General features: G+C 43.2%; 2 protein-coding genes across 2 annotated transcripts in view; both read right to left on the bottom strand.

Moving 5' to 3' along the window:
* Positions 1-2,809, bottom strand: part of LOC122203634 (piezo-type mechanosensitive ion channel component 2-like) — a 14,607-nt gene extending 11,798 nt beyond the window's left edge. The window contains exon 1 of the mRNA XM_042910626.1: positions 2,737-2,809. The gene's annotated coding sequence lies outside the window, so the exon portion shown is untranslated. The remainder of the gene's footprint in view (positions 1-2,736) is intronic.
* LOC122203104 (piezo-type mechanosensitive ion channel component 2-like) lies at positions 2,310-24,254 on the bottom strand. The gene is made up of 10 exons (XM_042909679.1): positions 23,914-24,254; positions 21,049-21,453; positions 20,470-20,728; positions 17,258-17,440; positions 14,378-14,630; positions 13,017-13,149; positions 10,702-10,849; positions 10,389-10,603; positions 4,607-4,765; positions 2,310-2,884 (listed from the first exon to the last, which is right to left on the bottom strand). Exons 1-10 carry the CDS (start codon positions 23,967-23,969, stop codon positions 2,836-2,838), a joined length of 1,860 nt encoding a protein of 619 aa, XP_042765613.1. The 5' UTR covers positions 23,970-24,254; the 3' UTR covers positions 2,310-2,835.

The raw sequence follows: 24,254 nt of genomic DNA, 5'->3' as shown, positions 1-24,254 counted from the left end.
AGTTTCTTAGCAAATTGTACTACATGTGATTTAAAAGGCTCTTATTCTGTAATAGCCAGCGACTGAGCATAAGATAGAAGTATATATTGAAGTAGAGGTGATGCATGTATGACCAAAGGTGATACACTGAAATGAGGCTTTTTATTTCTTGAAGATAAAATGACAACAATAATCGTAAACACTTTGTGGGGAGGAATGCTTTGTGTTCTAGGGCACAGCAAACCCTGTCCTTCACAAGGATGACGGGCAATGGCTGTGACTTCCTCACTATAGTATTAAGAAGGTTGTCGGGGCACCTGGGTGGCTCAGTCAGTTAAGCATCTGACTTAAGCTCAGGTCACGATCTCACGGTTTGTGGGTTCGAGCCCTGCGTCGGGCTCTGTGCTGACAGCTCGGAGCCTGGAGCCTGCTTCAGATTCTGTCTCTCTCTCTCTCTCTCTCTCTCTCTGCCCCTCCCCCGCTCACGCTCTGGCTCTTTCTCTCTCTCAAACATGAATAAACATTAAAAAAAAAAACTTGAAAAAAAAAAAGATGGTTGTCACCTGTTGGCTCAAAGGCAGTGAAAAGCTTGTATGAGCTAACAAATGGGGCAGACACAGCTGCTCCCATGAAAGGTGGCCCTGTGTCGATGTGGGACAGTAACGCGAGCTCTGATTCAGAAACCCCCACCTGAGGACTCCCCTCCCATTCATCCAGAGGAAGTAGTATCTCACGGTTTCCAGTGCTCAGTGGACAGGCTCTGGGTTTTAGGATGCCGTCCTTCCCTCCTGCTGTCAACAGATAAGTTCGTCTACTTCATGCGGAAGCCAGGCTATGTGGTGTGCAGTCGGCTCACCACGTCTTTCCCCAGCTTCCCGTAGGACAGCCACTCCTCTTTGCCACTACTAACTTATTCACCCACGCCTCTGGTCCCACGCTTCCCGAGGCCCCCACCCAGACCTTTATCCTTTGGCTTCGATGCTAAGAATTTCTCTTTTTCTTTTTTTCTACTGTTCTTTTCCTTACCATCTACAGAGGTTCAGATCCTCTCTATTCCGAAATTACCCTCTCCACTTGCCTGTCTCTTGAACTGCTTCTCTCTCGGGCCTTTCTCTGGCCTGTGCCTGCTCCCTCTGGAACAGCAGCCACAGGATGACCCTGGGCAAGTCTGTCCAGTGACATGCAGCCCAAACTGCCAGCCCGCAGAATTGTGAGCAAAGAAAATGGTTGTGATTTTTTTAAGTTTATTTATTTTGAGAGACATAGCACGAGCAGGGGAGGAGCAGAGAGAGCAGGGGACAGAGGACCTGAAGTGGGCTCTGTGCTGACAGCAGGGAGCCCAATGTGGGGCTTGAACCCACATGACCTGAGCCGAAGTCAGAGGCTCAACCAACTGAACCACCCAAGTGCCCCCAAAATGGTGGTTATTTTTAAACCACTAAGTTTGATGTAGTTTGATAAGCAGCAATAGACAACTGATATGATAAACTGCTGAATGAATAGATCTAGGACCTACGCTTCCCAGCACAGAGGTTTCGGGATGTAAGTTCTCCTCTGTGTGACGGTGTGTATGTGGACACCTCTGGGCAGCAGCCACCTCCTGAGGCAGCCAGTCTGTGATGGGGTAGCTTCGACTGTTAGGAAGTTCGTCAGATGCCACTGAAGCTTACTAGAGCTTTTGCCAACCTGTCTCCACTCTGTTATTTTGTGTCTTCTAGACAAATTCAAACTTTCCCCCTATTTCCCACTATTTCAAATAGTTAAAAGCGGCTATTATCTTTGCCTCCTTCCATTTGTTTTTCTACTTCCGACAGAACAATTCTTGGTTCTTCCCGCTTTTCTTCATTGGTCACGATTTCTGGATGCTTTATCGCCATGACTGTTACCTTCAAAGTCCCTTTGGTAGAATATCTGCCATATTCTGTCATTTTATCAGCTTCTCTGCTCCTTACAAATGAGGACAAGCTAGCAGATTTTAAGTTTACTGCCAGCCCTGTTTCCTTTACTCTCACAAACCCCACAAATACAGGAGCCGCAGGTCAGTGGGGCCCGTGATTAGGAAACTGGAACTCCAAGAAGCAGCAGCAGAACATACTAGAAATTATATACACTGGAGGGAACTTTTTCAAGGAGGGTATTATCAAGAGGAGATAAAAAAAAGGGATACTTTCTACCACCTCAGCCAATGCTTGTTGAGCATTTCCACTGCTGTTATGACTCCTGTTTCTGACGTTAAGCTTTTGCAAAAAATCCAATAAGTAACAGTAATTGTAACCGTATTCAAACTTTAACATTCAACTTAACAGAATAAGCAAATATTTGCACTTCGATTTCCTTTGCACAAGGAAGTTATATTGTCCCGTCGCTCATCAAAGAGTGAATCAGAGGGTGAGCCTGAGTCCAAGCCACCTGACCCCACTTTTCTCCATCCTACCACATTCCCTTCTGCTCCCAAATGAGCCATTTAAGAATTATGGGGTCACAGAGCAATATATCATTTCTTCTTTTAAAAATAACTACAATATAGGCTGGCCAAAGAAGAACACATCTGGATGCCATTGCTGACTAAGGCAGCAGTGAGTCCAAAATTCCCAAGTCCACTGGGGTGGAAACCAATGGGACAGTCACAGGTCCTCACCATCTTTGCCCCCTGCCTCCATGTATTTGGCCACAAAGCTTGCAGAGATTCACATGAATCTTATACCCGGCCTGGATGGAAGGGAAACGAAAAGGGGTAAGGCATTTTTATTGGCTTACTTTTTCAGACTCCCGCCAACACTTCAGGATGAATATGTGAGCGTAGATGTCCTCCACACAGAACCAGCTGGAGAGGCTCAAGGTCGTGTCTGTCCACACCTAGTCCATCACAGCCCTCAGCTCAGTCAGAAAGGGAATGAGGCGGAACCTGCCAGAAACCACATCTTGCTAGAGAGGCAGTTGTGGGGTGGCCCCCGTCATCCTCCCAACCCCGGGAGCTCATGTAGTTCCTTATCGTTTTAGCCCCTATGACTTGGGAAAAATTCTCAAGGTGACCCTTATGGTAAAATTAACTTGGAATACAACTGCTTCTCATCTTAAGTCAATGTATGAATTAGTATTTTCCATTCTTTTTTCTATTTTTTCTTTTTGCTGATGGTCTTAACAAATTAGGATTGCCTTTTAAATAAGTTTGAAGGTGTCCTCTCCCATGTCTCTCATCAAAGTCTTGTGGTTCTCATTGCCCAGATCTTTTCATTTCTTCAGTTAAATTTATTTCTAAGTATTTCATTGTTTTTGGTGCTATTATGAATGGGATAGTTTTCTTTATTTTTTTTTCTGATGTTTTGTTTTTAGCGTATGGAAACACCATTGATTTCTGCATGTTGGGTTTTATATCCTGCAACTTTACGATGAATTCATTGATTACTTACAACCGTGTTTAGGTTGATTCTTTAGGATTTTCTACATTTAAGGTAATATCTTCTGCAAAAAGACCCATCATTTTACATTTTAAAACGTGTATGTGTTTATGTTATGAGAATCTGTCGGTCGCGGGATTATTGAGTACTGGGGTTTTGTTGTTGAATGAGCTAGGAAAAGTTGTACACCTGATACGTGAAAGCTGAGGGGAGATGAGAGATGTCAGAGGGAGCAGGACATGGGGTTGGGGGCACACAGTAGACTTAGTAGACGGTGGACTGAGTAGCTGCCTCAGGTTAATAAGATTCTGGCCTTACGTTCTCATATTTGGGAATGGGTTGGCGTGGGCTCCTCTCTGGCCTAGGAACTATTCCCTGCTTCTTGACTAACACAGAGCTTCTCCCAGCTGGAGACCTAGGTTCACCCTAGGCTCTTCAGAGCAGCTTGGGTTATACTCGGAAATTCTCCCCTAAGCCACTCAGCTCTGCCAAGTGAACACTAATCCAGCCCATTGAAGAAATATCAGGCCATACACAGAGAACACCACTAAGTGACTGACCGAGCACAGTCAACACCTCTTCTGTGACTAAGTCACCTGTCGCCAGGTCTGGTACAACCAAGGAGCCAGCGGTGCCATGAGCAGCCTCACCTTCCGGGCTGTGGTATGATCTTCATTGGAACAGAGAGGAGATACTACCAACGAAATTCTTACACGGAAGAGCCGATAGGCCTTGTCTAGTAGCTAACTTACTACCAGGGACAAGCAAGTCATGTGGCATTCAGGTTGACGTTAGGTGGAATAAATGGCCCTCTTCAACGGAGGAAATCATTGTATACGCAAAATTCCAAGGGGATCTTCAAATAGTACAAATGCCGAATTTCTGTTCCATTGTGCCCAGAAATACATTAATACCTAAGGATCGTGTATCCCTGGTTTTCATCCTGAAATGTTAGCACAGTAATTATGCAGGATCCAGTAATAGAAAATTAACCCATGTGGATAATTCTAGAACTCTATGCTGACCAGGTGTGTGGCAACTACACCTAGAAAGGCTATTTCAAGAGGCGTATCTGTCTTTTGCCAAAAGTCGTAAGAGTTCTGTGATGATCTAAATTGCCACATCAGCCTTTTTTCACCTTCCTGTTTCTTCCCAAGGAAACAAGTGCCTTTCTATTGCCAGCCTCCCCTCTGTGAGTGACTGTGACAACACAGAGTGTCCTTCCTTACCCTTGAAACAAGAAGAGGTTGACATAATTGTAGCTCTTGGTGAGGAAGTTTCCAAGGACTCGCGTTGGGTAGCCGCAACGGATTTGGTAGGCAGACAACCCAAAGTAAACACATTTCACAAAGTACCAAAGCTGAAAAACCAGGTTCTGGCTGAATTTCCTAAAGCGCAAAAACATAAAAGTGAAATAATGGAATATTCTTCTGGTATAAGAGCATACCAGTTTAGGATTCAAAAAAAAAAAAAAGTCGAATTGCCCCTCTGGCAGGTAGAGCCAGTTCAGTCAATTGTAAGGAATTCTCTGCACCTAGTAGTAGATCACTTCGAAGGCAAACAGTAGGGTAAGAAAGTCTAATAATTAAAAAAAATTCTACAAATGGTGCCTCCAATGTGTTAGTGCATAATTCAGTTGTTTAGGTCATGAATAAACTAATTTCTTTTTAAGCGAATTTACTAACGAGCATTTTCTCACAATGTGAAAGATGCTGCTACCGTGATCTAAATTAAAGTTCATCAAAAAGATGTATTTTTTTTTTTTACTTCAAAGGACTTGTCATTTGGAAGGTGTAGGAGGAGGTATCCTGAGGAGTGAATCCCCCCCTTTTTTGCTATCCATCTATAAAGGCAGGTCGTGGATTAACAAAGTTTCAACACCCTTGGTTCCAGTTGTGTTTACAACCTATTGCGTTTGTTCCTCAAGCCATCATGCTCAAGACGTCTGTCTTCATTTGAAGACTTTCCCTAGCTCTGAAAATCTATATTCCATGATCTAACATTCTTTTCTCCAATGACATCTTCAGCAGTGGAAATGCTAGTCCCTTTTGCCAAGACTTCTGTACCATCTTCCCTGGGGTTTCAAGTTAAGAGCAACACTTAAAGCTTCCTCTTTATTCCTCTTTATTTTATGTTTCAGATTCGTAGTCTTAACTTTTAATTCTGACATTAGAAGAAGACATGTGTTATTTTTTTTTTTTACTGAAAATACTATTTAGTTGACCAGATCTAAGAACCAGCCGGGGATGCACTGGCCTATGTATCTCAGGGACCTAGGGACCTCTACGTGGATCTCAACAACTGGAAATCTTAAAAGTAGTTCTTAGAAGTGTCTTCCCCTGTAGAGAAACCAGCTTTGGTATTTCAGGTCCTAATGTGTTAAATACACTTGACCATGATCTAGCACTTGACAAGTTATTAATAAACATATCAGAACTTTACAGAGAGCCAATATCAACTATTCCTTCCCTCTCCCTTTCTAGGGACTGTCTCTATTGGTGTAATAGTAAGAAAGAACATTCTTTCAGCTTTCCAGGGAAATGTCCTTGGATTTTACAAATAATTTATATGAAAACTGCATGAGGAAAAATTGTTATCTATCAAAATTATAATCAAAATTACAAAACTGTGGGGCGCCTAGGTGGTTGAGTTGGTTGAGCGTCTGACTTTGGCTCAGGTCATGATCTCACACCTTGTGAGGTCGAGTCCCACGTCGGGCTCTGTGCTGACAGCTCAGAGCCTGAAGCCTGCTTCGGATTCTGTGTCTCCCTCTCTCTCTGCCTCTAACCCACTTGCATCCTGTCTCTGTCTCTCTTAAAAATAAATAAACATTAAAAAAAAAAAAAAGGTTATAAAACTGTGTTGTCTTCTATCCCTTATAAAAGGACCAACCCATGTTGTGATGAGTACCGGGTGTTGTATGTAAATTTCAAAATCACTAAATCATACATTTGAAACTAATATTACACTGTATGTTATGTTAACTAACTGGAACTTAAATAAAAACTTGAAAAAATAAATGAGCATTTCCCTTCCTTCAACCTTAAAGTGAATCAACTTGGAATAAGTTAATCAGTAAGTAATCCTGTTAAATCTAATAAGAACATTAAGGTTGTCCCACAGTGAAGGACTTTTTCTTTTGGTGGTCTCTCCATGCTTTATTACTAGCAGCTGGAGTTATGCCCTACTCACCAATCTGTCCCCCATGGCACCAGCCACACAGCACTTTGTAGACTATAGGCAACCACTGAAAGTTTGTGGACTAAATAAATCACGTGCCCACGCACAGAAAAAATCACTTATCAGATGAATTATTTAAAATATTGGAGCTTCCTGATGCTGAATATTATAACTGGTAGCCATAATTTTTTTTTTCTGTATAGTTTCAACTCCTAACCTGTTCCTTCTCTTATTCTTTTCCTGTTTTGAAAAGGATTTAGATAACATAACTATTAATGACTGCTTTCTTTTGCACAGTAATGAGTAAAATTTTTAGCAACAATATCTGGAGGAGGAAAAATGAATCTGGGATGTTAACAAGTGATGGCAGCATGGCTTGAAATGACATGAAATTATATTGTCACTGACATGCTGACAATGTAGACTCAAGGCTCACCAGTCCTAATATATCTTGAATTAAATGTCCAAAAATAAAGATAGGGTAATCCATTGCACTAGGAATGACCATTAGGTGAGGCTCAAAAGTGAGATCCAATGAGACAGAAATGATCTCTGTGGCCATTTTTTTTCTTTTTGGTAATATTTATAGCAGCTTTATTTGTAATTGCCAAAGAACTATAAACAACCCCAATGTCCTTCAACTTTTGTATATTTAAACACTCTTTGGTACATTTACATGATAGAATACTACTGACCAACAAAAAATAATTAAGTACTGATACATGCAACAACATGGATGAATGTCAAATATATTATGCCAAGTGAAAAAAGCCAGCCTTAAAAGCCATAGGATGTGTGATCCATTTAAATGACATTCTGAGAAAGGCAAAATTGTAGGGACAGAAAATGGATGTACCAGAAGCTAGAGGTGAGGGTAAGCCTCTGTCTACAAAGGGTATAGGAGATTTTATATATAACATTACATAATATATATAATATAATTATACTAATTATACTAATATAATATAACATTATATTAGTCTTAGGTGTGCAGCTATGGGCATAGTGTTAGTATTTATCATAGTGCCTCAGTCTCTGGAATCCCATCATGTGGTCCTTCCCAGATGGGGATAGGTCTCTGCTTTATTCACGTTAGTGTTATGCCCCTTTTCACCTGGTCTACTGCCCTGGACATAGCAGGTACTCAATAAATGAGAAACCGAGTTGAAGTTTTCATTAATTCAGGTATTATAACAAACATTCCAGCTCTATTCGGTTTGCAAGGTATTGTTGCTTAATCCCCAGAACCTGTGAATATATTACCTTTCATTTTTTTAAAAAAAAATTTTGTTTATTTAACATTGATTCATTTTTGAGAGACAGAACATGAGTAGGGGAGGGGCAGAGAGACAAGGAGACACAGAATCTGAGGCAGGCTCCAGGCTCTGAGCTGTCAGCACAGAGCCCGATGTGGGGCTCAAGCTCATGAACTGTGAGATGATGACCTGAGCTGAAGTAGGACACTTAACCAACTGAGCCACCCAGGTGCCCCTGTTAACTTTCAAAGAAAATGAAGGCTTTATAGTTGAGATTAGATTAAGGACCTTGAAGTAGGGAGATCGCCTAGGTTATCCAGGTGGGCTGAATCTAATCAATGAGCTCTTAATGGAAGAAATCTTTCTCAGCTGCGGTCAGAGGGAACCATGATGGTGGAGGAAGGGAAAGAGTGAAGTAATGAGAAGAGGACTCCACTCACTGATGTTGGCTTTGAAGACTGAGGCCGGGCCATGAGCCAAGGAAGGCTAGCACCTCAAGAAGCTAGAAAAGGCGAGGAAAGGGATTCTCCCCTAGAGCCTTTAGAAAGGAATGCAGCCCTGCCTACCCCTTGATTTTAGTCCAGCGTAAGATGATAAATTCATTCTGTTTTAAGCCCTAAGTTTGTGGCAATTTGTTACAGCATCAATTGGAAACTCATACCAGCAGGAATAACCCAACTCTTTGGTAATTTGATCCTGCTGAAGGATTCTCCATGGCTTCTCCATTGCCCTATTTCTGGAAACACCCGTTTCTATGAACTTTTCTATCAGGACATGGCAACATCCATGCTCTGAAACTCTGTTCTGGGGATGGAAAAATCAAATCCTTTTCACAACTGCACAACGAATTGTAGGTTGTATTATTTCAAGAAATCTGCTTGGTAGTGAGCACCCCCCCATGGGAGGTGGGGTGTAGCATACAGTAGGGTCAAGAGGTCTGTGATTGGGATCTGGTCTCACCACTAGCCAACTGAGTGACTTTGGGGCACCACTCTTCTGCTTGGGTTTTACCTATCTTCATCTGTGAAGTTAGCAGGTCTAGAAAGCTTTTTAAGGTCCCTTTCATCTCTGAAATTAAGAGTTTCTAGGAAGGCTGGTGGAGAATGCCCATTGATGCTCTTAAATGTCACAGAAATAACATTCATCATCTAACTACCATGGCTTTTGAATGTGGTTTACTTCTCTGAGTTGATATGTATATAGAATTATTTATAGAGAAAAGCGCATTTATTTCACTTTAAAGACTAACAAATAAGATCCACAATGTCCTTACAAAGTATTTTAACAAAATACTAGTATTTTAACAAAAAGCTTGCCTTAATCTGAATTATTTTTATCAGCTGAGATATGTTTACTCTCCCCATACGCAGTATAGTGTGAAGGACTTATTTGGCTGTTGGTATTTTTCTGGGTAACAATTCTTTATTTACTTAGTTTTACTTCAGACTCATGGGAAATATCCTAACTCCATTTTTGCTTTTACAATATTTGCATTGCCACCAAAATCAAAAGGTCACAGCCTTACCATCCAGGTGAGAGTAGACAGGTAGCTGAAGCATTGTCAGGAGAGAGTTGAATTTCCTCGTTAAGAATGCCATTTGAGTCAAGTTATGAACCACATAAGTGAGAGCAGTTTCATTACTTTCTAGTCACTCTTCGGGAAATGGCACTGGCCAGCCAGATTGCCATGTTATTTACAAGGCTTGGCCAGGAATGACCCTTGAGGTATGATAAAAAGATCAGTTTCTTGTAAAACATGAAGACTTTTAATGATATGTTCATTAAAAAGATCATTCCTATTACATTATATGGGTGCTTCCATGTCCCCTTCTGTTCACCCTTTGTTCCCATAATCTCCTATTTATAGCAGTCTCTCTTGTTTCTCTTTCATTCATTGGCGCATCCATTTGTTCATGCGTTTGGCACCGACTCGGTCCCAAGTAGTGTTTCTGGTGGAAGCAACCTGGGAAATCTAAAGGGTGAGGAGGAAGAGTGGGTTGGAGGCAGGAGAGAAGGGCAGTGAACAAGGTCCCATGAGGTGTAGGAGGACATGGCGCCCTCAGTATGACTGGACCTTAGAGCTCAAGGAGACAGGGAAAGGCAGCAGACAGCCACCTCCAAGGATCTCACTGGCCCTTTCCCCATTGAACTTTAGGCTGCTCTTTTTATGTCCCACTTTCTCATAGGACATAGTCTGAGAGCCTCTCATTCTCTTAGCAGTGCCTGTAAGACCATCTCTGGTTCATCTCTGTCTACTAAGGGGTAGAGACAATCACAATGGAAGGCCTCCGGTTTTCTCAGATCGCCAAGGTCATCACTTCTCCCACCCTGAAAAACCCGATTTCTATGAATGCGTATGAACACACAATGAAAATGTGTTTGAGGAATCAGTTCACGTTTTGAGCCACACTGAATTTGATAGTGATGAAGATCTCTAACTTTTCCAACCCATGGTGCTGTTTGGCCGTGCCTCTGCCTGTACCTGGTGATTTTGTTGTGGTGATGCGTATGGCATGATAACCTCCTGGAACATATTTGTATTAAAGTGGGAGCGTGCCTCCGGCTTCCACCTTACCTCTCAGTCACACCCGGCAAGATGAAGAACATCCAGAAGTGAATTCCAAACACAAGAATGACCTGGAAAATGACCTTTCCCAGGACGGTCTTCCTGAGGTATAGTGCTCGGTCCACGACCATGGTTCCAAACTGAATTAGGACCATCACCAAAAAAGGCCCAGGGACCTGGTCCTCTGACAGCGAAGAGGTGATGTCTGCTGCTGCTGAGTGTTTCTGGGAAGGAAACAACAGGTTTAGGCACGAGTGGCACTTCACAGGACAGCATCGCTCTTACTCGTTAGAAGTGTGGTGGCCTTCACCCCCCAACCTACCCCAAAGGCCCAGAAGCCAAAGACGATGATGACAAAGTCAACAGTGTCAGCCAGGAACATGAGCACATACACATCGGTCACAGCACTGTAGTCTGGATGGATGAGGTTGTAGAAGAACTGTCTGATGGGCACATATATTTGCAAAGTCCTGCAAAACAGAGACCCCCAGCACTTGCTTCAGGAGGGCAGGATGGGAGGGATGACCGGGTATTTCCATCATTCCATTCCTCCGTATCCCTCTCTCCCAGCAGGTCACACCTCCCTTTTCAGCCTCAGCAGAGCCCGGTGTGGGGTGGGGAGGCTTCTGCTCTAATGGCAAGTGCAGACACATTCAAGTGCCTTCCTTGGCACTCTGCCTCCTTGTGCTGATGAGACCACAGGCCTCCTCTGTTGTTCGAAGCACAAGAGAATGGTCGAAAGCCCCAGAAATGAGGTGTTGGGTTTGTCACCTGATTCAATTACTCCCTGCCTGTGAGCCCCTGAGCATGCTACTTACTTCTCTGTGTTTTTGTTTCCTCTGTTGTAAAACCCCACAGGGCTGGGGTGAGAATTAGATGGGGCTACATAACGGTGCTTAGACCTGGAGTCTGACCTGAGCACCCTGAACACATGAGGTAGCCCCTGCTCCTCCCCTTTATGGGTCCTGTGCCCCTTCTGATTCCTACATAGTGCCCTGGGCTTTTGACTTGTTCTGTCCAGCCTCTGCTCTGTCTTCCTTGTTTTCTGGGTTCTGCGTTCAATTCAAGGCCATGTTCATGTCGGATGGCCCTCCTGGTCTCAGAGGCCACATTCAAGGCCAGCCTTGCCGAACCTCCTCCATTCCCATTGCTTGTCTGCTGCCTGTCAAGGTCCCTGGCACTGGAGGAGGGGTTCATGCATTTTGCTGGAGACCAGCTGTGTGCCAGTGAACCTCAGTTTCCCCTCTCCAGGATGAGAGTGTTTCTCTAACCTTCCAACTTTGACATCATACACCTCTCTGTCTAGGTGGGATTTAGCATGATGATGCTTGGAAATACATGCTGTGAATCATTGAAATTATTTATTCTATTCAAATAGGAAAACTATGTTTATAAATGTAATGGATATAAAAATGAATCACACTGAAAAGTGATTTTTAAAAACAATACATTACCTCACACAAAAAGACAGAAAAATAACATGTTGGTGAGAAAGTGGAGAGAAGGGAACCCTCGTGCACCGTTGGTGGGAATGCAAATTGGTGCAGTCGCTGTGGAAAACAGTATGAAGGCTCCCCTCCAAAATTAAAAAACAGAACTACAATATGATACAGCAATTCTACTTCTGGGTATTTATCTGAAGGAAATGAAAACACTAACTCAAAAAGATCTCTGCACACCAGGTTCAGTGCAGCATTATTTATCATAGCCAACTCATGGCCCCCAAGTGTCCCTCAATGGATGAATGGATAAAAAAAAAAAGTGTGTGTGTGTGAGTGTGTGTGTTTGCACAGTGGTATATAATGAAGTATATATATATTATTGGGATGAATACACACACACACACACACACACACACACACAAACACACACACATGGAACAAGTCTGAGAAAGTCAAATAACATATGATATCACTAATACGTGGAATCTAAAAAAAAAAAAAAGAAGAACCCACACTCAGAGATACAGAGAACAAACAGGTGATTGCCATGAGGGAGGGTTGGGCAAAAGGGTGAAGGGGGTCAAAGCATACAAAGTTCCAGTTATAAAGTTAGTCCTGGGTGCACAGCATGGTGACTGCAGTTAATAATCCTGCACTTTACATTTCATTAAAAAAATTTTTTTTAAGTTTGTTTATTTTGAGAGACAGAGAGAGCAGAGGAGGGGCAGAGAGAGAAACCCAAGCAGGCTCCATGCTGTCAGCGAGGAGCCCGATGTGGGGCCTGAACTCATGAGCCGTGAGATCATGACCTGAGCCAAAACCAAGAGTCAGACGCTTAACCAACTGAGCCACCCAGGTGCCCCGTGTACTTCACATTACAAAGCTGCTAGGAGAGTAAATCTTAAAAGGTCTCATCATAAGAAAAACTCTGTAACTACAGGTGGTGATGAATGTTGACTATTGTGATCATCCCACAACGTATACATCTATCAAATCATTATATTGTATGCCTGAACTTAATTTATACGTCAATTACATCTCCATTAAGAACAATACAATAACAAGTCATTTCCTTATGTTTGTGATATGAGAGGTAACTTCTCTGCTCTGCACCCCTGGTTTATATGAAATAATTGATATCAGCTCCCTGACCCTAAAATAAAACACCCCACACCAAGTGTCTTCATGGACTCACTTCTTTATGGTAAATGCTTTTGCTTTGATTAAATGTTCTTGAAGCTTTTCCATATAAAGTTCCCTTTTACTTTTCTGCTTGATGCTCAAAACACTGCTTCCTTTTTGACTGCTGTTTCGGGTGCTTGTGCTGCCTAGAGACAGAAAAAAAACCAAGATGTGCTGAGTTACAGGTTTGTTGACATAAACACCACAGAAGCCCCTGGAACCCACAGAGCAGAGGATGGCTTGAAGCAGATTGAGAGGGTGACTATATACTATGGACTGTAAGAATAGTGACTGGGGATTTGCAATCTGCAGTTTCAACTCTGCCTCCACAGTGAAATGTATTTGGGTTTCTACACCCAACACTGGCTCCTTCTGGGGTTGTTATGCCATCTTTTTTTTTTTTTTTTAAGTTTATTTATTTATTTTGAGGGAGAGAGAGAGAGGGAGCTCAAGCAGGGGTGGGGCAGAGAAAGGGCACAAGAGAGAATCCTGAGCAGGCTCCATTCTACCAGTGCAGAGCCTGACATGGGGCTCAAACCCATGAACTTAGAGATCAAGACCTGAGCCGAAACCAAGAGTTGGATGCTTAACAGACTGAGCCACCCAGGCGCCCCTGTTATATGATCTTTATTCCAGGAAGAAATAGATTGGAAGAATAGTTTTTATCGTGCTAAACGGGGTCCCAGGTTGTGGGTTTTCCAGATTGGGTCCATGCCCCATGCCTTTTTCATGTCCAGATTTCTCTAACTGTAAAACGAATATGGATGACTGCTGGTGCCTGCCTGAAAAGTGTATTCTGAAGATGAATACACGGGTGTTTGGAAAGCTTCAGGCAGGAGCACTATAAATACAAAAACCCAATTTCTCCAAGAGTGGAAACTGGAGAGCTTGTCTATCTGCTGATAATACCCAACTATTTAGTTAGAAATTAACTAGCTTAGGGAATAAATAGGTGGTTTTGCTAAAAGTTTCCACTGATAAAATCTAAAAATATTTTCAAAATAAATTGTGATGTATAGCATTCTGGACACACCCTGAAATATCTCATATCTCTGGATAAGATTTAAAAACTTGCATGTGCCCAGCACTTACTATACGAGGCAGTGTGCTGGCCGCTTTTCACAACGACCCCAAATCCTCGTCCTGGGAAGGAATCAGATGTTTTAAAGAACGATATGGCTGCCCCAGGTCACACAGTTGAGCTACGAACTGAACTTGAGTCTGTGATGTCAAAGCACTTTCTTCTCACATCACCACATCTGTCTCCTTGAGAGCACCCCGTAAACGCCCCTGCCCAAGACCCAGACCCACTGGCACCGGAACAACCAGAAAACTCAGAGTTTTTCCAGCCTAAGGAAATCATGCGACAGATACCTCTTTTGGACCTATTGGAAGAAAAGCTGGATCTGGGGGATATCTGGGAGCTACTGCCCGATCGCTTCCTCCGGATGGCCGTGGGCTGCTCCAGGAAGGACACGTGCACCGACTCCGCTGACGCGGCCAGGTTGATGGATTTCAGAGAATCAGAGGAGGCTCTCCTGCCATGACTGAGGGACAGCTCATCATCCGACTCTTCCTTGTCTGTGCCACTGTCGGTGATGTCACCTTCATCCCATAAGCCGTGGCACTGAGAAAGCATAAGGGACAACCCAGACGGCCATTCCCGGTGAGGTAGCATCGCATCCCCCACGATTAGAAAGCCAAATGTGAAATACGGTGACTGTGGCTGTGATATTGCATCATAAAACTGACATTTGCTAGATAGTTAGAATTTAAATGTTCTCACAAAAAAGAAAGAAAGAAAAAGAAGAAAGAAAGAAAGAAAGAAAGAAAGAAAGAAAGAAGAAAGAAAGAGGAAGGGAGGGAGGGAGGGAGGGAGGAAGGAAGGAGAGAAGGAAGGAGAGAAGGAAAGGAAGGAAGGAAGCAGGGTGCGGGATGGGAGGAAGGGAGAAAAAAATAATGAAAAAGAAAACAGATATATATGGGAGGCGATGGGAACTAATGAACCCTATGGAGGTGATCCTTTTACTGTGTCTACGTGAAACACATCACCACAATGTATACACTTTAAATATATTACAATTATTTTTGTCACTCATACTGCAATAAAGCAGAAAAAGGATTGGAAAACGAAGGGACTCTAGGATAGCTTATTACCTAGATGTTTATGATAGTCCCAGAGAGCGGGGACGGGCTGGTGCAGATCATGAGTTTGGCTAACTAATTGACATGGATGCAGATCATGTCTGGCAGATGGAGTAAAGGCGAAGTTATAATCACTTAACTCGTTCCTGAGGGAAAGCACTTTCTAGAACATATTTCTCTGTGCTTACAAGTAGCATTTTAAATATCAGTGGGTGAATTTAGCCCCACCGTCCATGTTCACCAAATACCTACACTTGAATACATACAAATGCTGTGTCTCCCTGAACATCCACGGTAAGCTGTGAACCCCTGCATCACCCACGGCTGGGTCAGGAACAGAGCTGCAAATACTCTACTCAAAAAATGTTGGCCCACATATGAGACAGAGATTGTGATGCACTCTGTAGAGCCTGCATTTTGCTTCAAAGAAATGGGCAAAAGGGGCTGGTAGGACAGCAGGAGGAAGGATAGCAGGAGAGGCTGAGAAAAACCAGGGGTCTTGCTGGTGCAAGAGGTTACCTGGACAGCAAACCCACCTTACAATGACCTTCCTGCCATTTCTTGAAGCTCCCCAGTGAGCCCACTGCCTCCTGAGTGCCCAGACTGCCAGGCTATGCATTTATTCCCCAGGAGCTCACCTAGTCCTCCCTCTGACACATGCTGTAGAGGATAAGAGCTCCAGTCCAATTTGCCAAAATTCAGTTGGTCAAAAAATAACTTGGAGCATGATCAATTCACTAAAAGACAATGTCACCTAATACACAGATTATTCTTTTATTTTTAATTTTTAAAGTTTATTTATTTATTTTGAGGTGGGGAGGGGCAGAGAGAAGGGGAGAGAGAAAATCTGAAGCAGGCTTCATGCCCAGTGTGGAGCCTGACGTGGGGCATGATCCCATAAACCATGAGATCATGATCTGCACCAAAATCAAGAGTCTGACACTTAACTGACTGAGCCACCCAGGCGTCCCTATTCTTAAATATTAATACGTATATTATTTCAAGAAGAAAAGTCAGTGGATGCATTCTTGAAAACATAACAAACATTCTAGATTTTCCTAATGGGATTTTCCAACTTATATTGATTTCTTTTAAATCATTTTTTTTTCTTTTAAATCGTTTTAAAAGTTGTTTTCTCTTTGGCCAACATTGGAACATGTTTAGATTCTTTTACTACTTTCATAGTAGTGTATTTGTTAGTGAATTCTTCCAATTATTTATAAGATCTATAGCAATTCATACCAAATAGGATAGTTTTAACCACATTTGAAATTTCCACGTAGTTTGAACTGTTTGGTTTCCTAGATTTCCAAAGCTGTAGGGTAGTTTTGTCTCCTTATGAAAAGATTTGTCATTCTAAAAACGATTTTTCATATCATTAGCCAAAATTTCAGCATAAGAGTACCTCAAATACATTCACCATAGATATGAAATTTTCTAAGAAACCAGAGTAAGTATATCAATAGGAAACGCCAAAATTTTGTTTATTCTATGCTTTAAATATTCAACTGTAGCTGCTAAACCACTGAACTATTAATGAGAAGGCAGCAAAATGCCTAAAGGTTTATATACATTTTTTAAATGATGTGAAAAAGGATACAAGTTGCAAGAGAGTTGTGAAGTGACCAAATTTATACAATCATGTCTTTTTTTTTTTAAACGGAGGTGTAGTTCACATACAACATAATACCACCATGTCTTAAACGCAGAAATTTAAACTTCAATTTCTAGAACTGAAAACATAATGTTAACACATTTGTTAATATATTCATAACAAGAATTAGTAAACTGCATGAATTCAGGTAATTTATCAGAAGAACTAGAAAATTCAGGCAAACTCAGTTTTGGCTAAGTGGTTTCCTTGGATAACATACCTCTGCAAGGTTATGCATTTTCTCTAACATAATTCCCACAAATATGGATTAATTATGATATGTTCATAATAGAAGTAGAAATATGGGGGAATTCTCTTCCAAGTTTATTACAGTTTCCCTTATTGAGCCCCATATGCCTTGGCCTCATCGCCAATCGTAATGTTCAGGTTCTCCAGGAGTATCATGGGGGGCTGCAATGATCAACATGACCCGGTTAAGTGTTAACGTGCAGTACCTTCAAAATGGACCGATGGAAGAAAAGAGCCAAGAGCTGAATGAGATCATAAAGGACATAGCCTTCTTTCTTCTCCACTCCTATGATATTCGGTGGGTGGAAAGGTTTATCTTTGTTCAATTCCACGTTCTTGTTCCAGGGAAAGAAGCCAAATTGGAAGAAATACTTGACCACAATTGCCACCTACATGCAGATGATGGAAAAAAAAAAATCACTCCTTTTAAGAATGGTTCTATATGAAAAATAGTGATATAAAAGCTAAGAAAAAGATCATTTCACAGTTTTGGTGATAAGATCACACACAATGATGTGGAAAAATAACATTATCATTCGTACATGGACTTTAGACCAAGAACAATATCTTACTGCTGCCAGGGCAGGACTGCAGATACATCAGTGCTGGCCAGGTTACTCACGGCACCTACTTATGATTTTTTCTATTTTTCAGAACTTGGCTAGTTTATACTGATTTAATAAGGTTTAACTACTCAGCTATTAAGATATGGTAAAGAGGACAAACTTGAACAAAAAGAATTCTATATTTTACATATTGCTTTCATTTGTAATCTTCCTGAGCATCTCAGGCAGTTTTGATGCCTATTTTCATTTTCCTCTGACCTCTTTGTTCTCACCATTAAAACAAATTTTTTTTAATGTTTTATTTTTGAGAGGCAGAGGGGGTAGAGCGTGAGTGGGGGAGGGGCAGAGACAGAGGGAGATGCAGATTCTGAAGCAGGCTCCAGGCTCTGCACTGTCAGCAGAGTCCGATGCAGGACTCGAACCCACGAACCGCGAGCTCATGACCTGTGCCGAAGTCAGATACTTAACCGACTGAGCCACCCAGGTGCCCCTGTTCTCACCATTTCGTTGCTCCCTGGAAGTTCTCCTCAAGAAGAAATAAAAAGAAATAAAAACTTGCCGGTTGTGGTGACTAGTTAAGGGTACAAATGTTGGGGAGAAGCAGTCTGTGACAAAGACACATGAGAAAATTGACAGGCCTCATCTAAACATCCCTCTGACAGCTGGGTCACCGGGAATCAATTGCAATTCACGCAATTCATCCATAAAAAATATTTTTCGAAGTCCTCTTTCGACCTAGAGTCACTTTACCCTCCTCCCGTCTCTCTCCTTCTTATAGCCAAGCTTCCGCAAAGAACAGTCCTGTGTTTCTTACCATGCTGAGCAGCACTGCCACAAACGGATGCCAGAGCAGATACCTGAAGACTATCTTTGCCTCTTTCCTTCTCACTCGCACCCCCAACCCATTTGGGTCACTTACTAAAACTTCTCACTTACCCCATTCATCTTCAGCCTCGTGGCCATTGGGTCAGTTCACATCCCATGACCTCTCACCGTCTTTTCAAAAACTTTCATACCAAGGGGAGAGAGTCCTGAGCATACACCCTGTTGACATTCCCAAGAGCCTACTACCGTGCCGTCCACTCACGGCCTGCCTCCCAGCCATCACAAGCCATGTGTCATTCTGGGCACATGTCAGAGTGTCTATACCTTTGTTTGACCCTTTGCTTTTTGTCCTTTGATGACCTTACACTCATCCGTTAAGACTCACTTGTCTTCTACTGAGAAGATGCTATGATGGCCTCTCTCCACACCACCCAGGCTGCATGAGGCACAGATCATATCCGTATTTCTTGTATGCTCTCTAATGCAGTTTTGTGTTGTACTGTAGGGCAATTCTTTGTTTACATCCTATGTGTCCACCATATTGGTTTGTGAGCCATTGAGAAACAGAAACAACTTTTTTTTTAAAAAAGTTTTTTATTAAATTTATTGTCCTCTTCTTATGCTTGGCATAGTTCCTGGGTTTTGGTGCATAGTCTAACTTGTAGAGTGAATTAACATCACCTTAATCTTCTACTTCCTCCCTTCTTGGTGTGACAGAGAAAATGGGGAACCCCAATTTAACTTAACTAGGAAGATTTCATTTTATGATGAAATAACGTAAGTAGCTCTTGTTCCCTTCTCTAAATTTTTAGAGAATTTCCTTCTTCCTTCACTTCTACATTAGAAACTCCCTTCCTTCACTTCTAGGTTAGAAACTCCCTCACCTCTGTACAGAGGTGGTACAGAGAATGGACCCATTCCCCAAATAGGGGGTCATTTATGTCCCGGATCACAAAGTTTATGTGATGGAAGTAAGACTTAAAAATGATTATTTTGGCAAGATCGTGACAGTCTACTTAAAGTGATAGCTAGGTAGTTGGCTTTCCACCTTTTATAAGTATTTAAATAATTACTATGGAAATAAAATACATACTTTACACTGATACTTTCGAGATGCTTTGATAAAAGCTTTGCTTTATTTTACTGGCGAATTACCTATAAACCTAAAAAATTCCTGGAATCTCAATGTACATCCATCATGAATTCTATCCTTTAAGAAGCAACTACACTACCAATGTTAGTGAAAACTTTCCTTTATGAGCAAGGTAAGAAAATTCGCCTTCTTCAAAGACCTCAGAACACAAAGAACTACAATAACCCAAGGAAAAAAAGGCTATTGAGCCTCCCTTTTAATTCCCAATTTTATGGTTGTCATGGGAGTTTGTGACATTGCATATATTTGATGGGGAAGGATAGAAAAACAGGTTCATATAATTGGGAAGAGTGTCTCCTGTCCCCTCACACGTGATGAAAATGAAATGGTAATTTACCCTCGTGTTCTTCAGATTTTTAGGTAGGTGCTTATGTGACTTTGTGTTTTTGTGTGTTGAAACTGGCTTTAAGCTTAAAAATGGGAAATATGCATGTTGTATCAAACTACATTCAAATTGCTTACTGTGTTGTTTAATTCAGCCTCCATTCACTGGACATCCACTGGCACGAGACACTAATTTCTGCATAAATAACACATTATTTCAGTAGTTCCTATCATAGGACAGATGACCAGATTTCAAAAGCCTCCCCCATCACTTGCCAGTTGGGCAGCCTGGGTCAGTTATTTCAACTCGCTAAAGCTGTTTCCTTATATGTTAAACCAAACGATATTGGTGCCTATCTTGGTGTGGTGTGACCTGTGAAAAGACATGTACAATCGCCAGCACTAAATAACTGTTAGTTAATAGTCATTTGCGTATCTAAGAACATCCATTTACTTGAATGTCCTGCGCGAAACTGTCTGGGAGACAGGGCTGGCCTGCCTCGAGTGAATGCCGGAAGCGATTCATTAGCAATTCCCACTCAAGGCTTACCTCTGTGTAGACAATGGCCATCATCCAGAATCGTCTACTGGGCCTGGGCACAGACAGCATGGCCCAGAGGAAGATCAGAATGGGAAGCACAAGGGTGATCATGGAGGCAGAGACCATGTGGTTGAGGATGATCACAAAATAACACACCATTTCTGAGCGGGCCACCAGAGTGTTGTACGTGGCATAGAACAACAGCAAGAACCGGGGTTGGCCAACATAGAATTTTTCGGACTCTTCCAGCTCGTCATCATGGAACATCCTGTTCAAATAAACAACATGAGAATAAACTCGTCTTCATTTCTCCAAATCACTGATTTCTGCTTTGCATGATCCCTCTTGTCCCTCCCCTCCTTCCCATGTGGCCAGAGTTCTGGCGGAGTCAACCTAATAGCCTACTGGAGGAAGAAATGTGTGCACAACTGTCTATCACGGACGGCTTTGGCTAGTTCTGTGCTTCACGATGGGAGCACTGAACATTGGGTCTGTTTGCTCTGAATGTCCAGGTGGACGGTTGTCCATGGGAGTTTGTCTACCCACAACCTGCAGATCACCCCCCCCCCCCCCCCCCAGCACTCTTACTTGTTCAGCAGCAGCTCGCTGGCCGTCAGCTCGTGAGTCAGGGGCGGTAAGATGCTGGACTCGAGCCTGTCTGAGCGGCTCTCGTCAGGGCTCACGGCCATGTGGCTCTGGCCTGCAGAGTCGTCCCGCGAGCCGAAGGACAGGCGCTCGAAGCTGACCGCCTTGCTGTAGGAGGGAGGCGCCTCCACGTCCCCATCCTCGGTGGAGTAGTGCGGCAGCTCGGCATCTGGGGTGAGGCCGGCCTCCGAGGCCTCCGAGGCCTCCTCCGGCCCCAAGTCCGCGGCCTCCTCCCCTCCCTGGTCGGCGTCTTTGGCCACCGCCTCGTCATCCTGCTCGGCCTCCACCTCCGCTATGGTTTCCGTGGTCCCCTGGCGCGAGTACAGCATGGTGCACTGCGTGGGCTCGCTGTCGGGAGAGAGGGAGGGCACACACCCCGCTCTTAGCATCCTCCCGATTCTGGAGACCCCTTCCCGACACTCCCCAATACAAACGTCAAGGCGGGCGAGAAAATTACCACCCCGTTCCCTCCCCTGCCCCCACCACCCTGCCCCCGACATTCCATCCACCTGCTTTGTTCCTTCAGAGTATTCATGTCTGGTCTGCAGAGACTGCAAACAGCAGCCTCCAAATGCAAAAGCCCACAGTGCCCGCGCACGGTTGAGACCCTGAACAAGTCACACGACATGGCTCAGACGTTGCTAAAGCCACCCATGCACAGAGGTTGTCTAAATCGTATCAAGATTTGCAGCCGTGGTTTCCAGTGTTTCTTTTCAAGTGGAGACAGCATAGCATACCTACCACTATATTAAAGGATGGTGCCTATGGAGACGAAACTTTGCCAGTTTGGGTCCGTGGGTGTTGGCCAGGAGGTACTCTACTCCCAATTCTACGTAATGGGCCCACTCCTACCCATAAGGGGAGGATAGGAATGAGAAAATATTGGCTGAATTAAACAACCTGCATGCTTTATGGAAAAAATGCCTCATTTCTTGGATATCTGTTCCTCCTCCCTATTTTTCCATCCTTTACCTCTTTCTTACTGGTGCTTATTACATATGACTGAATTTTCACCATCTCTCTGGCTCCCAACCATCTCCCGCTGGGTTCTTTGTGTTGCACATGGGAAGGCCTGCCATTTTGTCCTCCCCAGTGCTATGGACCCTCCCCAGGGCTATGGATCCTGCAGGCTGCACCCTCAGGGTGTACCCCTGCTATCTCTGTCCCCAGTGACTGCAACTTATCTTTTCTACTTGTTCCACATGGAGTATTCATTCTCCTAAGCTTCCCTACTTATCTCCACCCTCTAGTTTTGGCAACCTGACCTTCTCTCTTGTACCTCTCCTTCTCTGTCCTTTATCTCCTAACTTTCCCTGCCATGTCTGTGTAGGCGACTTTGGAAATGAAATACAGCAGCTGTAACAGTGAAATTCATGGCCTGCCTGTCTTTATTGCCTGCCCATGAAGGGCAGAAAGGCAAAAATGTTTTGGAGATGTGGAATCTGGTAGATAGAGGACCATACTATGTTAGACTCTGAAATTGTACTGTTATCTGAATGGCATACGGTGAGCAGCTTGGGCCCATAAACACAGAGATTCTTAAATATACAGGTCGTACCCACTTTTCTTGTCATGGACGACAGTAGACATGTCAATAAGTGAGTGGATGGATGGATGGAAGGACAGATGAACAGGCCTTGGCAGAGCCCTTCATGGCATCCTGAGACCGAGGAACTTTTATGTGAACCCTTGGTGCCCACTCATGTGTTTATGTTCCCAGGACCTTGGACTTCAGTACGGGACATCGCATAGAAAGCTCTTGGAATGCCAAGGCAAACTGTGTATTTTTCTAGGACTTACCTCCTAGGAAGGCCATGAAATTGATCACCCCAGGCAATTTTCAGAACAGTGGAGCCAACCCCACATCAAGTCTAACTTCCAGCTGGACTCTAACCAATTACAAGCACGTTCTTTATGGTTTTGGGTCAGGTCTGGCCCTGAAGGGAGTCAACGAGTCCTGGTACCTTCAGTACTCAACCGAGTGCAATGGAAGAGAATAAGTTAACACCCCTCTGATTTACCACTGTGCACGGTCAAAACTGAAATTTGTCTTGGTTCGGGTGATTTTCTGGTGTCACGAGAAGTGCAATGCAGCTGATGTTTCTGTGCCCCCGTGGACCATTCAAAAAGGCAATTCCACAAAGAGCTTTGGGACTGTATGTAAATCATTTCATTTCTAAATGAGTATTGTCTTACGGTAGGACTTAATGAGAAAACTCAAGCCCAAAGCAATAAGTTCCAGTCGGCAAAGGCTCTATATTCTACCGCACGATAATATTCTTTACAAAAGCCAATGGTAAAGTATATTCTAAGTTCTGTAGATTTGGTCTTATCCACTAAAAATGACTCCATGTGGCAGATTTTAAATTTTTTTTTCTTCTATTACATGTCTCTTTTGATGAAATCATGAGAAAAAGTCTTCTATATTTCCTGGCCCCTTTTCCTCTGTGAGGACTGCCTACACGAGCTCTCCATCAAGGAGGGAGCATGCTTATCTCTTTACGCCTAGGGAGTGGAAGATACTTACAAAATGGAGGACAACGTTTGTAATAAGGATTTTTAAGAAACTCCTAACAGACAAAAACCAAAGAGCGGTTAGTGTAAGAGAACGCTGTCCTGGGAGTGACCAGTCATGTCCCAGAATGAGCGGCGGTTATGCTTTTGGTTAGTCATGCAAATTCTTAAAATAAAAATTAAGAAACCAAAACCAAAACCAAACGGACATCACGAGAGCTTATGTTTGCAATGACACGAAGGGGGAAAAGTGGTAACGTGAGGGAAAAAACAAAGCATGCACGAGTTAAGCACCTTGATGCTAAACTGCCACTGTCAGCTGATGAGGAGGACATATCCATGCTGAACATTTTACGAAGCCTAGGTCGAGCACGCTCACTTGTTTTAGGAACAGTTTCTGGTCCATCTAAATATTCAAGGGTAGACTGCCTTGAGAACAGCACGGTTGCTTCAGTGTAGCAGCTAGCAGCGCAAACAGTTACAGAGACACAGTGTTAAAACACCAGCGGTACATCAGTTTACGCACGGCTCAACTGACCAACACACGGTCATGCAGCAAATCACACACGACACCAACACTAGGACAACGAGCGCCACAGCGGGGCTCAAGGATGGGGAAGGACCTGTTTGGCCAG

Source organism: Panthera leo, chromosome D3, assembly GCF_018350215.1.
Source record: "Panthera leo isolate Ple1 chromosome D3, P.leo_Ple1_pat1.1, whole genome shotgun sequence".
Taxonomy (NCBI): Eukaryota; Metazoa; Chordata; class Mammalia; order Carnivora; family Felidae; genus Panthera; species Panthera leo.
This window is presented reverse-complemented; position numbering and strand designations above follow the sequence as displayed.

Excerpts from the sequence above, each read along its gene's own strand:
- LOC122203104 (XM_042909679.1), bottom strand. The coding sequence starts at position 23,969 with ATGTTCAGCATGGATATGTCCTCCTCATCAGCTGACAGTGGCAGTTTA. Across the intron at positions 14,631-17,257 it reads TCCATCGGTCCATTTTGAAG|TGCCACGGCTTATGGGATGA; the intron begins GTACTGCACGTT and ends ATGCTTTCTCAG. Across the intron at positions 2,885-4,606 it reads AACCTCTTCTTGTTTCAAGG|GTTCCGCCTCATTCCCTTTC; the intron begins GTAAGGAAGGAC and ends GGTTTCTGGCAG.